This window comes from Chenopodium album, chromosome 8 (assembly GCF_948465745.1).
Source record: "Chenopodium album chromosome 8, dcCheAlbu1.1, whole genome shotgun sequence".
Lineage (NCBI taxonomy): Eukaryota > Viridiplantae > Streptophyta > Magnoliopsida > Caryophyllales > Amaranthaceae > Chenopodium > Chenopodium album.
In genome coordinates, this window is record NC_137841.1 from 28,819,243 (window position 1) to 28,834,529 (window position 15,287).

The window sequence follows — 15,287 nt, forward strand, 5'->3', positions numbered from 1 at the left end:
TAAAACTATTAAGAATTAATATTTAATAATATTAATAATATTATTAAATATTAATTCTTAATAGTTTGAATTATTAAATATTAATAATGATAACTATTATTGATAATTGTTATTATGATTAATAAATATTAATTATTAATACTAATTATTATAATTATTTTTAATATTAATAATTTTTATATTTATTCAAAATAATAAATTATTATCATCAATATAATATTAATTATTATTATTATTATTATTGAATATTAATTATTATTATTGTTATTATTAGTTATTATTTGAAAATAGAGCAGAGTAGAGCAGAGCAGAGCAGAGCAACTCTAAAGAACGGGGCCTAAGTGCCAAATAAGAAAAGTAGTATCTTAACCTTAAGTATTGGACATTCCGTCCAATCTTAAGTATAGGCCTTATAGCCTTATAGATAGAGCTAACAAAAAGTCATGTCGTGTCATGTTTGTGTTCATCTGTATTATTCACAAATTTATCTAAAACTATATAAAATTGCATAGTTCAATTTATTAAAAGGGTCGTGTTCGAGTTGATTTCGTGTCTTTTTGTGTCGATTTCATGTTTTCTCTCAATAATTTCGTATTTATATTGTGCCAATTTTGATTGTGTTATCGTGTCGTGTCAGTTTTACAGCCCCATTTACAAGTGCAATATGGAATATAATACTCATTATCAATATATCTCATTATCAAAATGCAAATGTGCAATATTGAAAGAAATGGAAGGAGTAATAATTAACCGAACTAAACCATAAAACTCACAAATTTTGTTCAGTTTTCATTTAAGTATTTTTGTTGCAATTTCTAAACAAATTGTTTCAATCTAAGCCATGTTGCTAAAACCCTAAACCCTTTTGATCCAGCAACAATCATCTACAAATGGGTTTAATCAGTACACTCTCAAGAACTCGAAAATTAATCAAACAATTTCACATCCTAAAAAACCCAGTAATCTCTTCAACAAGAATACCCAACAATGAAATAGAGAGTAGGTTGAAATTAACCAGTTCATATTGTTCAAAATCTAGGAATTCCCAGAAAGATAATGACCTAGATTTGAGTCAATACCCACCTGAAAAGATTCGCAATTTTTCGATTATTGCTCATGTTGATCATGGTAAATCAACCCTTGCTGATCGATTGTTGGAGCTTACTGGGACTATTAGGAAAGGCCATGGTCAACCTCAGTACCTTGACAAGCTTCAGGTTTGCGGCGTTCACTCTAAATTCTTGTTTTGTTGTTTTTGTTTTCGCCTTCGTCGTAATTGCATTGTTATTGTTGTTTCTGGGACTACTTTATGAATGTTAGAGACTAATTTTGTATCAAATTTTGGCATTTCGCGTGATAACCTAATTATTGCTTTTAAAGTTCTAATAAATTTAGTATCTACATTGTGACGTTTGCCAAGTTATTATGGTGCAATGAATTTTGGCATTTCGCTTGATAACCTAATTATTGTTTCTAAAGTTGTAATCAATTTAGTATTCTACATTGTGACTTTTGCCTTGTTATTATGGTGTGTTGTATTTTGGCATTTCGCGTGGTAACCTAATTATTGTTACTGAGACTATACTCTCTGTGTGTTAGGGATTAATTTTGTTTTATGCACTATAACATTTGCCCTCCTAATACGGCGCATTGCGTTTTGGCATTTCGTGGAGTAATCTATAGGGAAAGATTTTGAGGATTTAAGGAAAAAAAGGGAGCCTTTTCATGGGTACATTTTGGATTTTGGATTGAGAAGGTTGCATAATTAGGAAAATCTTCTTTGAAGCTACTAGTATTTGCCTACTTAAAAAAATTTCCTATGAGGATTTGGGCAACTTCTTTTTGAAAATGCATTTTTCTCCAAATAGGCTTTATAGTCTTTAAAGAAAATATCTTTTGTTGATTATCTTATTGATATGTGCACATTTTGGAAGCTGATTGTGGCCTTGTGAGATATGCTTTAGAACTGGCATTGCTATAAGCCTATAACTAAAAGTTTCCTGCGTTTTGGGTGAAAAATAGGGGCAAAGACTTGCATACAATTTAAAATTTTCTAGCCCTGCCAGTGGTGTTTTTCTATGTCCACTTTTAGGGTTTGGTGGAATTCTTTTTTTTTCTTAGTGACATTTTATGCTAATGCTGCTCTTGGTATCATGTCCAATTTAAGTACCGTCTCTAAGGTCTTAAGAGAAAACTCACTTTAGAATAAGTGAAATCTTGCGGGAATGCTTATTATTATTAATTTTTTTTTCGAATTTGATCTTACTATACATGATTGGATTCTGCTGTTACGAGATTGTTGGTATAACTTCTGAAAGGTAATAATTTGCTAAGCCAAGACTGAAATTTAATAACAAAAAAGGTGCCTTGTGCTATTGTTTACTGTTTTAAATGGAAGTCAAATATTATTTCTTTGCTGTGGTGTTCATTCGTATGGCACAGATCTAGTTTAAAAGCATATTTTTCCAGTAAAAAAAAAGCATATTTTTTTTATCATCAATTGTCAGCCACTCAGTTGCCTTCGTTCTCATGCTCACCTTTGCTTTTCTTCACCCTCTTACCCTTGTTCCCCTAGCTGATAATGTTTTACATTTGAGTACTCTTAGGTGGAGAGAGAAAGAGGGATTACTGTTAAAGCTCAGACTGCTACTATGTTCTACAAGTACGACCCTGAGATAGCAACAATTGCCAGTACAGAAGACCCCTCAAATTTTTTACTAAATTTGATTGATACACCTGGTCATGTTGATTTTAGCTATGAGGTATCAAGATCGTTAGCTGCTTGCCAAGGGGCTCTCTTAGTTGTTGATGCTGCTCAAGGTGTTCAAGCCCAGACTGTTGCCAACTTTTATCTAGCTTTTGAGTCAAATCTGTCAATAATCCCAGTCATAAACAAAATTGATCAACCTACAGCTGATCCTGACCGTGTTATGGCCCAGCTTAAGTCCATGTTTGATCTGGAACCAAAAGATACCCTTCTCACGTCTGCTAAAACAGGGCAGGGTCTTGAGCACATCCTTCCTGCAGTGATAGAACGGATACCTCCTCCCCCTGGAAAGGCTGGCTCTCCGTTACGTATGCTTTTGTTGGATTCATATTATGATGAATACAAAGGAGTTATATGCCATGTGGCTATAGTTGACGGCACATTGCGCAAAGGAGACAAGATTTCATCTGTTGCAACTGGACAAACTTATGAAGTTTCAGATGTTGGGTTCATGCATCCTGAGCTAGTTCCTACTGGAATGCTTTTCACTGGCCAAGTGGGTTATGTGGTCAGTGGCATGCGTTCTACTAAAGAGGCACGTATTGGTGATACCTTGTTTCATGTGCGCACTGTTGTTGAGCCTCTTCCAGGTAAACAAGACTTCATTATACATTTTGGTTCATGTTCTTGCATTGCTAGTAAGCACAGGAACAACAATTTACATCCTGCTATTGTTTGCATAGTCCTAATATTTGTCTAGTTAAATCTATGCTTTCTTTTTTCTCTAGGCTTTTAGTAGGGGCTGTAGAAGAAATACTAGTATATTTGAGATAAGAATGAACTAACGTAAAGTCGTAAATACGTGATTATTTTGTAATTTGTTTGAACAATAATATTTTATAAGGGTGATATTGTTATAATCCACTCATCATTCTAAGGACCAAAGGAGTAAAGAATCAATTTTTTTGGGGATGGAGTCCACTTTTAAGTTTCTACAAGAAGCTATAGTGGAATTCAACAAGACAATCAACTAAAAATCAAAGTAGACATAGCAATATCCTCCTTCAAGGAACACACCAACTTTGGGCTTGAATATGTTGGTAGAAAATGTGGGATTGAATTATACTCGAAAGTGCTTTTTATCATTTAGATTTGCAGGGCCTCTTAGTGGCAATCTGTACTATGTTATATTTTGCAATATTAGAATTTTGGCCCGTCCCATCAACCAATCTGACAATAATATCCTTGGTTTATACTTCCTCCGTTTTCTTTTACTTGCAACACTTCCTTAAAAAGGAAATGTCACAATACTTGCAACACACTATAAAAGGAAAGTTACTTTAGGGAAAAACTATACTATTTCCCTTATTTAAAGCACATGACCCACTAAATTACACTCCTAACAACCACTCATCCTATTTTAAAGTCTATTATATCATGTAAACCCCACTTTTCTTAATTACCGCACTAAAGGGTATGTTGCATCTAAAAGAAAACGGAGGAAGTATATTTTAATGGAAGGGTTTGAGGTGCTACCCATGAGGAAATGATTAGTGTGGAGTTAGAAAAAGGATACAAATGTTTTACATAGCCTTGCTAGAGTTGCTAACGTCTTGAAGTGTGACTTTCTACATTTTGAAAAAAATTGACTTGGTTTTGCTCCAAAGGATTGTCGGGTGTCCATATCCACATGTGAGCGGAAAATAGTGGAAAATGTTTATTTGCTGTAAAACGAAGAATTAGAGTGACATGGATAGAAATGGCGTAAAAAAGGGTGGGAGGAAAGCCCAAAAGAAATAGATAGAAGAAACTTGTGAGGGAGAAAAGGCAAAATCAAAATTGTTTGGGGTCTACAGTATCTTAGTTCTCTCAAACAAAATTCTTTCTTTTGTAGATTAGAACATACTAAAGAGGCGTTTGGTTCGTCATAGGTCAAGGGAATGAGTTTTAGAAAGCGAAAGGAGAATAATGGACAACAACTCCCATTATAGTATGTTGTTTAGTATTTTCTCTTCCGTCTCTCAATCACTCTCACGGTTGTTGCCATAATGACTATCACCCCTCCTTGTCGACACCTGCCCCTACCTCATCCTCCTACCTTGCCGGCTGTCGCCACACCACCGCCCCCACCCTTGCCACCGCCCCTACCCTATCCTTTTGGAGTTTATATGCTCGAATTTGACCTTTAAAGTCATAATCTGAAGATATAAAAATGGTACAACTTTTTTTTTTTCCCTTCTTGATTTTTTTTTTTTTCAAATTGTTAGGGTTGTGTGTTTTTGGGTGGCTAGGGGTTTGTTCAGGCCAAATTGGAGGTTTCAGTTTTTTTTTTTTTTTTTTTTTTTTTGGGGGGGGGGGGGGTGGGAGGGTGGTTGGGTGTTAGTGAAGGTGACGAAGGTGGGGCAATTCCGGTCAGGGAGTGTCGGTTATGGTGGAGGTAAATAGGTGGTGACGGTGGTGAGATGGTGACGATTAGTGTGGCAGTGGTAGTGGTAGTGGGGCGGTGGTGGAGGTGCATAGGTGTTGGTGGATGTGGAGGTGCATAAATGGCACAACGAAAGGGAATGAAGATACCATTGGGTGGGGGGGGGGATGGGGAATCAAATCAGAGGAGTTTGTGAGATTAGATGGGATGAAGGGAATTATTTAAATATCACAACAAATGACAATGAAGAGAATCAAGCTTGTTCATTCACTTTACCTTCTCTATTACCCTACACCAAACGTCCCCCCTAAAAGATTCTGTAACCTTTTATTTTTTTTTTTTGAAGAAACCTTTATTTTTACTCTTGTTGGTTATCATTAAACGTAATCTAATTATGTATCCTTGCTTCCGTAATTTTTTGAATGAAGTTCCGTTTATGATATGGTATCGACCTTCTAATGCAAGAACTAAATCCAACTTAGGTGTCTCTAGGAGAGCAACTATGTGATTGCAGATGTTTCTCTTGATGTTGACTTGCTCTTAATGTAAAATTTATCCGCAATAACTCTTATAGCCATAGTTCTTTTATCATAGCAGATACCATAGCTCTTCTAACAAAGTGGACTATGTAGTTATTGGTGCCAATGAGTTGATATGCAGTTTAATAAAAATAAAAGGAAAGATTTGTGTTAAGCATAAAAAAGATGCCAACATTTTTGAAGAGATTCAATTTGTGGTTGTTTTGCAAGGACCTTCTTTTGAGATCATGATATATGGCACCTAGATTTGGTTTATTGTCATGGTTTCTTTACTAATTTCCCTTTTTTTTCCCTTTATGCTGTGTCAATTTCCAGGTTTCAAGCCTGCAAGACATATGGTGTTCTCTGGTTTATATCCTGCTGATGGATCAGATTTTGAAGCACTTAGTCACGCAATTGAGAGGCTAACATGTAATGATGCCAGTGTTTGTGTCTCTAAAGAAACTAGCATGGCACTTGGCCTAGGTTTCAGGTATATATCTATAAAAGCAAGTATATTTTTACTTTCTTTTCATGTCAATATTTGAAACACTGACATGTGGGTGACATAAATTCCTTTTTCTTTATGAATGTTTACTGTCTTGCAGGTGTGGTTTCTTAGGTTTACTTCACATGGATGTTTTCCATCAACGCCTTGAGCAGGTATGATTTTCTGTGAGTAATTTTTTGTATTAATTTGACTTCGGCGAATAATTATGTGCCTCTTGTTGTCTTAGACTCTGTCTTTTGTGTATGAAGCCAATTGGCTTATTTGGTGTATTTGGGGTGTACAGATTGGCAATGACATACAAACATTAGAAAGGGAGATGAGAAACGAAATTTCATTGCAGAAGTCACTAGCTATCACTATCGAATGCCATGTGAATAAATGATGTTCTTTCTCTGACCCAACAAGGTTCTCTGCCTATCCAAAATGTATGCCCCAACAGTTGCTTGCACTTCAAACTCTTGCATGTTGCATCTCCGATACCCTTGATGTGAAACATTCGGGTTTGAAAAACGTGCTTGACCTGCTTGTCTTCACTTTTGAATTTCCTTTGTTGATAACATACATATTTATGTGACAGAATCAAGTAATGCATCACCACGTGCTGGAATGTGAGAAAATATAGTGCATATTCAGAATATTTAATGAAATTTATCTACTTTTCTTATATTGTGTGAAAAGGCAAATCCTTAACACGATGGAACATAAGTAATGTCGAGACTTCCCTAGAGTTCTTTAGAATGTTGCTTCTTTGGTGCTTAATCTTATTTATGAATGGCAGGAATATGGAGCTCACATAATATCCACTGTACCAACTGTGCCATATATATTTGAATATTCTGATGGAAGGTGAGTTGGTTTATTTTCTTTAATATATCTATTTAATCACGCTAGGAGGTGGTTATGTTTTGATATCAAGTTTTATGGTTTTCTTTCCACCATAGCAAAATTGAAGTCCAAAATCCCGCTTCTTTGCCGTCCGATCCCAAAAAACGAGTGACAGCTTGTTGGGAACCTACTGTTATAGCGACCATTATAATTCCTAGTGAGTAAGCTCTCAAGTACCCTTGTGGTTTAATAGATAGTTCTTATGGATTTTTCATGCTTTACCTTCTATTTTCCAACATGAAATGTAAGTTTTGATATACGTGGATTTTAATCTCTTTGAAGGTATATCGGGCCTGTTATGACCCTTTGCTCTGATCGTAGAGGAGTGCAGCTCGAATACTCCTTTATAGATAGGTAATGTCTTTTCTCCCTGGAACTGAACTGGGTATTTTACTTTTTCCCCATATATGTAGGTTGATTCCTTGTTTTTGGCTGCTAACTTTTTTTGGATGCACTTGCGATTAGTGACACTGTATTTTAGCAAAAAAAAAATAAAAAAAAATCATACTGGTTAGCTGCTTCAGTGTAGCTCTGTAGTTCTTAAATAGACCCATTGCTAGGATTAAGTAGATAAAGAAATTCTTAATTACAGATACTGTGGAGTATGGAATTGATTTGAATTCAGCTTGAATTGTACTGAAAGTTTTATAATAACCTGAAAACGGATACAAAACACTTGTCTCACTGCTGATAACAATTATGGCTATTACGTCAACTACAAAAACAACTGTTTGTCCAAGCTTTTCTGAATCCTCTGTTTCCTAGAAGTATTTTTTCTAGAAACAATTTATGAAGAAATAATTTTGATAGGCCTTGAAAATTTTAAATTGCTTGTGAAAATAGAAATTGAATTACACTGTTTGGCCCTATGCAGATATGCCTGTTTTTGTTCTGTAATCAGATTTTTTGGCCCATAATTTACTGCTCAATAATTCATCTATTTAGTACTAAAATCAAATAACGGTCACCCAGCAAATCAAAATAAAGTTGTTTTAGAGATGTAGGTATATCAATTTATGAGTTAGCTATCCCTTATATGTAGTATCTCAAAAGTCTGCAACACCTAGATTCTATCACTTTTACGTACATATTGAAGCAAAAGTCAAATTGAATTAAAAAATGGGTCAAATTTACCAGCATACCTTCAATACATGATAATCAAGCTAGTAAAGCAGTATTTCACCCAATTACTGCATACGAGATTACCAACTGAGAGCAAACAATTTTTAACCAATCAGACACCTTTAATCTTCTTATTCGTCAAAATTTAGGCCTACATATATCACCTTTAATCTATGACTATCTAAAAATAAACAAGTATCATCTCCCATTGTAAACATGATAATGGCAGACATATATCTCCTTGGACACTGTAAAAACTTCCAATCTTTAGCCTCAATTTGTAGGGGAAAGATAACTCTTCGATTTATTTTGGATCAATTGGCTATAGCTTTTTTTTTTTTTTTTCCTTCTTAGAATAAAATCTTACTTATTTAGATGAATAATTGGGTGCTTGTGGTCTTGAAATTTTTGCAATGTAGTATTATTATGTATGAGCATTGATACTGGCGACTTGACAAGTGATAGCAAGCCAACAAGTTAATGAAGATAGAAAAGGCAGGATTGTTTTTAATTAGGATATGCTGCAATATAAATGTAATGATAAGGGTATTATGGTCCAAAAACAGTTTCATTAAAGGGGAAAAACAGCTTGTTGAAAAACACTTGGTAGATGTTCCAAATTGGTCTTTAACCTTTTCTTCTTTCCTAGAAACTATTTTGGGCTTCTTGAAAAACTTTTCTCCTTACAAACCCATGTTTAGCCTAAGAAATGCTTCTCGAGTTTTAAAACACTTCTAGAAGCTTTTGCAAATAGGTTCTAATAATGCTTTCAATGATCAATATATATGCGCGGGCCAAGGTGCAAAAAATGTTATCATTGGTGGGTGATGAAATGATGAAAGTCACAATGATAGCTATCAAGTATTCCTGGAGTGGTAATAGTGGTGGGTATACAAATGTCTAATTGATTCATCTTTGAGTCTTTTTTCTTTCTCGTCATCTTAATATGTGGGAGGCAAATTAGCAACATGAAAAAGGCTAGCGATATAGATGGGATTTATTACCTTGGTTACCACCCCATAAAGCTTCGCTAATTAATCTAGCCGGCATCCACCCTCAAGGCCTCTTGTAATCATGTTGCTTTTCGTTAGCTCGATAAATAACAATTTAGCATTACAGTTGCTGTGATCAACATGTGTGGCTGTGCTCTTGCAAACAATCTTCGAAAGACTTTCACTTGTGATATTCATGTTTGTTGAATTTTTGTGCCTACAATGATTTCTGTATGTTTCCAAGGGATCGATTAAATGCATCAAATTGAACCCCATCTATAGTATCATCGTGAACTAAACTAAATTGTAGGTGCACCCTAATTTATGTGCCAAGTTCCTCCAAACAACTTACGAATTAGCAAAAGGTTTCTCCATCAATGTGAACTAAATAAAATGTAGGTGCATCCTAATTTATGTGACAAGTTCTGCAAAACATTACTCACGAATTAGAAAAAGGTTTCTCTTAAGGTTAGGGATTTTATGTGGACATTGACAAATTCCACAAGAGAAGGTAGGCGTTGGTGATTTCATGTGAATTTTTTTGTACTTTTCTGAGTTAATAGCAACATTGGTTTGATGAGAGGGGTAGTATTAGATCGTAAGAATCGATTTGTTGGATCGGAAGGCCCAACTAATGGAAAAGAATGTTAACATTGTGACAGTGTGATTAAAAAAAAAAACCTACGTACCTTAAGTAATATTAATATTAGATGGCATTGTTTAGCTCATTCTTACGGATAATATGAAATGAATTTCTTTGATTTTGTCAATTCCTCAACATTTTGAATACCTTTGATTATTTGTGGACATGAATCAATTAGTAATAAAGATGTGTTAATGGTTTAACATCTTACATTATCATTGTATGTTGGATTGGATTGGTTGATCGTAAGATCGTAAATCATTAAGATCTTTAACAACAAGATCCCGGTTGGAGGAAATTTTTTGAATCATAGAATTGTAAGATCGGGGTTAGGATTTAACAACAATGGCTGTTAATGATTTTTGTACACATTCTAAACTACAATAAAGTGGATTGTTTGCTTTTCTTACGGAATGCTCAGTCTGTTCATGGATTGAAACTCTAATTAGTACTCTTCATATTGAGGAGTCCTATTGATCTAAGTTAGTCTGAATTGGTATTTTATATGAATGGAATTAATATTGTCTATTATTACCATTTACCAACTGTTTATCGTTGTTTCTGCAGTCAAAGGGCGTTGATGAAGTATCGATTACCATTGCGAGAAATGGTGGTTGATTTTTATGATCAGCTAAAAAGTATTACCTCAGGATATGCTTCGTTTGACTATGAAGATTCAGAGTAAGATTTTCTGTTCCCCTCTCATTAGTAGTGATGTGTGTATCTAATAATTATGAGATATAAAAAACTGAATAGCAGCTTGTTTTTGTTTTATTGTAACATAGTCAATGTGCTAGACTACATAATTTGATCTATTCCTCTCTCATTCATAATGATGTGTATTGATTTAAGAAACTTAATAGCAGCTTGTTATTGTTTTATTGTAACATAGTCATTGTGCTAAACTATATTACTTAAAACTTCTGTTGGGACTCGGGTAAATTCCAGACTAGTCCATTCATGAAAGTTTGCTTTTCTTGGTCCGACAGTTTCAAGTGTTCATACCCTTGTCTTTGTCAAGCACTTGGGTTCTCAGGTAAAAGGAGTACATGTATTATAGACATCTGATTTGTGCTGGTTTCAAGTTGGGCAATAGTAATAATCTGTTGTTCATGTCAATTATTGTTGGCGAGGACTAGTGTACCAAGACCTTTTAATAGGTTTCCAAATGTGGTACCTCTCAATAAGCATTGTACTTCACGTTACTGCGCTTACAAACTGCTGTTGGCTGATGCTTTCTTTATACATACTTGGACCTTGATTGTTTTGTTCTGGTCTAGACATATGTTGTTTGCTTGTTGGCTAATGAAAGAGTTAAAAGAATCAACTATTATGAATGTATACTTAATACTAAAGAAGACATTGGAAATGGCACATGTCACTTCTTCTTGTTTTTTTCCCTCCAAAACCACCTTTCGGCTATTTGTTTATGTAATTTTTTTTTTTTTAATAATATTTTCTTTAGTTATGTTTTTTGTTCGCTATGTTAAATCTTTAAAAATATATTAAGTATACATATTAATATTTCTATCCCTTTTATTCATCATATATCTACTATAAATATACAACTAAAATATTGTTTCAAATTCTTATAAGTATTTTTTGTATTTGATATTTGTAAATAAAAATAAAAATCATATTATTCGTACTACGTAAAGCATTTCAATTGCATCACTAAAAAAATTATTCCAAAAATTGTTAACCTAATTTCAGTAAAAATATAATTGAAATTCGACAAAAATAATTTCATTGTACTATTTTTTATTTATTTTTATTTTTATTTTTTTGTGAGGAAAATTTCGATTGTACTAAAAATGATTTCAGTTCGGTAAGAATAATTTTAGTTCAATTAGATTAATTTAGGTTCAGTAAAAATAATTTCAATTCAGTAAAATTGAGGTGAAGATAACATCCTTTATAATATTTTTCTTGATATCTTTAATCGGGTTAAGAAAACATATCTTTTTATGTTTGTATCTAATAGGAAAGTACATGGTGAGGAGGACTAAGATTCAGCCCGTTGTTGAGTTGTATTCTATCATAAAAAACTTATAGGCAATCATTTATTTCTAGTCAAGTAGAAAAGGGTGAGAGGGAATTAGGGTAACTTTTTTCTCTTTTGCTGATAAAAAATAAGATTAAATGGCTAAAGGTTGAAAACGTCATCATTTAAACTTTTTAACCAGTAAATACAAGTCATGGGGTCATTATATAAAGGTACCCCCCACATAGTTAGGGAATTTCTAGAATAATCATAGTTGGAATTTTTATGAAAGATCAACAATAGTTGGGATAAATCTTCTCAAAGTTTCCAAAGAAATTCTATTTTTTTTTTTTTTTTTTTTTTTTTTAAATTTATTACTATTATTGATTTGTTTATAATAAAGAAGAGCCATTTTAAGGTCATGCATTCGGCTTGGCTCTACATTCTTCCTTGAGATTTATAAGGGTAATATAATTTCTTTCACTTACTAAGATTTGATTTTTATTTATTTAAATAGGATAAGTTTATCACTAAAACATACATAACTCAATTTTTATTGGGGTAACTATTATTTATATCAAGTTAACTTTTTTTGAATTTTGGGTATAGAGCAACTTTACAACGGAGGTACCATATTTATCATAGCCCCAATATTTTTTAAAAGTTATGATGGGATAACTCAAAGTGATGAGTCTAACTGTCTTAAGACACTAGTGTTATCCTTCCTTTACACTATGTTTGGATAACAATAGTGAAGGGAAAGGAAGAGGAAGGAAAAAGAGGGAAGGGAAAGGGAGGTGGGGGAGGGAGAAGGAGACCTTCCATTTTCCTTCCAAATCTCTCCAACAATGGAGGGATTTGATTTATTAAAAGTGGAAGGAAAATGGGTCCCTCCAATTCCCTCCCCTTCCCACCTTACATTAGATATCCAAACAAGGGAGGATGCATCCCTCCATTTCTCTTCTCTTCCTTTCCCTCCATATCTCTTTATCCAAACATAGCGTTTAAGTTGCAAGAGTCCTTATTTACATAGTTAAGTATCTGTCACTGCAAATAGAGGCAGATTGAGCTGCACCCAGAAACATATGACCACCTCTCTATGCACGCTAGTTGTAGTTCAGAATTGGTCTTAAATAAGTACGATTATCTTTTGACATTCAACTCTGAAAAAATCTTCTATTTTGAGCATCTAATTGTTGCCAGATTCTTGGACTTTGGTCAAGTTATTGCTCTTCAACTATGGACCATATATACAATCATTCCAATGCATGTGTTGCCTTGTGAGTCAGTTCAATGGACTTCAATCAGCTGCGCTTTAGCTCCATTTATTCAGTTACTCTCTTTGGTTATTTGTAATGTTGTCTCTTGCGTATTCATCTCTTCTACACCCTGAACGTAGCATGACCTCCTGTTCTGAAGCTAAGTTAACGATAGGGAAATAGTGACTTACTGAGAATGAGTGTAAGTTAAAATAGACGCTCGAAGAGCCTCCTCTTTGGTGTAGGGTCAAGATTTTGAACTGTATTGTGTTAGATCGAGAAACGAGTGGATCTGGAATGTTTGTTTTTAACTAGATTAATAACAAGTTATTGTTGCGATAATTGTGTAACGTATCAAGATGAGTATATGTAACCTAGATGCACTTTAATGAAAGTTACAATTAGAACAGGCATAAATTGTTACAAAGGTCTGAATTTCACCCTTTTGTCTCTCATTTGTTTGAAGGGTGGGTCTTGTTTATTTCACCTAATTGTGTTATTGTCAGGTATCAAGCCTCTGATTTGGTAAAACTTGATATTCTATTGAATGGACAACCAGTTGATGCAATGGCAACTATTATCCATACTTTGAAAGCACAACGTGTGGGTCGGCTATTGGTGGAAAAGTTAAAGAAATCCATAGACAGGTATTTATAATTATTTATTGTATATCTTCTTCACTAATAACATTATCTTGTATGTTTGATTTTCTTGGCACTCTTATGGACCTCAATGCTTTCATGATGAATAGGCAAATGTTTGAAATTACAATTCAAGCTGCAATTGGTACGAAGGTTGTTGCAAGAGAGACGTAAGTACTGTATTTAAACTGCTTTGCTATTTAAGTTTGGTATAGTACATAAGATGTTGGTTGGTTTCTTTTTTTATTACCCTGCACGTCTATGTGGTATGATCATGAAGCCGGTGTAGCCGAGTTCTAGTACTTAGAATTTAATTAATTTCATCATATTGTGGAAAATCTTATTCACTTGCTTGTCATATTTGATATACTCTTAATCATCCTAATAGATATAATGCAATAAATTTGTAAAACTTTCATTTTCTTCGTGAGTCATTAACAAGAGTTGCATGGTATCTATGACCAGCAATACATTATAATGTGTTGCTGCAGTCTCATTCATCTGCTCTATGAACTTTTCTACATATTTTTATCTAGACTGTCTATGTCCACGTTCTGGGTAAACCTATTGGGTCATCTTCATTAGCACCTCAGAGGGCTCCGACACTGACCACTACTACAACATCCACGCTTTTATACTAGCAGTTTTTTGTCACTGCCCTCATCTCTTTCCTTATACCATTGCCAGCTTGGAATACCTCCACCTTGGAAGTGAAGGAAAATATGATCAAGCTCTCTTCAGACGTGGTGGGATGGTTTGTCATTCAAATCATCCCTCTTTTATTGCTAAATTGCTTTTAATAAATGCTTTTTGTGAGAATTCTACTCTCATTCCCACTTCTGTGTTATTGTTTCAGCATTACAAATTAGCTGTTAAAGATTGAACTCAAATTAGGTGTTTTATTTGTGCATATATGAATTATAGGTGCACCACTGGCTTATAGAGTCCTCACTGAAAGAGTAGACTTTTCAGTATTATAATTGTTATCTAATATATCTTACCATTTTAGATTAACTGCTTTGAGGAAAAACGTGCTAGCCAAATGTTATGGTGGTGACGTTTCACGAAAGAGAAAGCTATTAGATAAGCAAAAGGAAGGAAAGAAACGAATGAAGCGTGTTGGTTCAGTCGATGTACCACAAGAAGCATTCCATGAGCTGTTGAAGGTTGCATAGGGGAAAGGAAGGTGTTTATTTCAAGGAGTTCGAAGTGCAGTTCAAATCAGTAAAGTTTCTGTATCATTAGTTTTCTTGTCTTTATTTAACTAATAAATTTTTTTCCTTGTTATCGTCTTATAATTGTAGAATTATATTTATTAGTTACTAATAATTGTTGATTCAAAGATTCACATGAGCTGGCAAACTGCTGTTGTCAATTCTTTGAACTTTGGCCCTTCAATTTTTTGTACAAGGACCGTCGTGTGCCTTTTGTCAAATATGGAACCGTCTTTGTTGCTATACATATATTTCGTCTGCAGCTTAGATAATAAGATGTGACCTGAATAGCAAGGGTTTGTCCATCTTATGTTACTCAAATATGATTTGTTGTAATATGATCTTTCTACACCGAAAATCCAGCAATTAGAAGTTTTTACTACTGA

The 15,287-nt window shown here is 34.0% G+C and overlaps 1 protein-coding gene across 2 annotated transcripts; it reads left to right on the plus strand.

The window, feature by feature from the left end:
• The first annotated feature begins 725 nt into the window (after window positions 1-725).
• LOC145556003 (translation factor GUF1 homolog, mitochondrial-like) lies at window positions 726-15,287 on the plus strand. Of its 2 annotated transcripts, XR_014091669.1 has the most exons (12): window positions 726-1,217; window positions 2,607-3,357; window positions 5,987-6,143; window positions 6,259-6,313; window positions 6,940-7,007; window positions 7,103-7,207; window positions 7,329-7,400; window positions 10,371-10,484; window positions 13,553-13,693; window positions 13,798-13,857; window positions 14,544-14,611; window positions 14,697-14,785. XR_014091669.1 is itself a non-coding variant. In XM_081617697.1 (11 exons), exons 1-11 carry the CDS (start codon window positions 891-893, stop codon window positions 14,860-14,862), a joined length of 2,016 nt encoding a protein of 671 aa, XP_081473823.1. In that variant the 5' UTR covers window positions 728-890; the 3' UTR covers window positions 14,863-15,287. The 2 variants fall into 2 exon arrangements, 1 of the variants encoding a protein (XP_081473823.1); XM_081617697.1 differs by lacking the exon at window positions 14,544-14,611 and having other exon boundaries at window positions 728-1,217; window positions 14,697-15,287.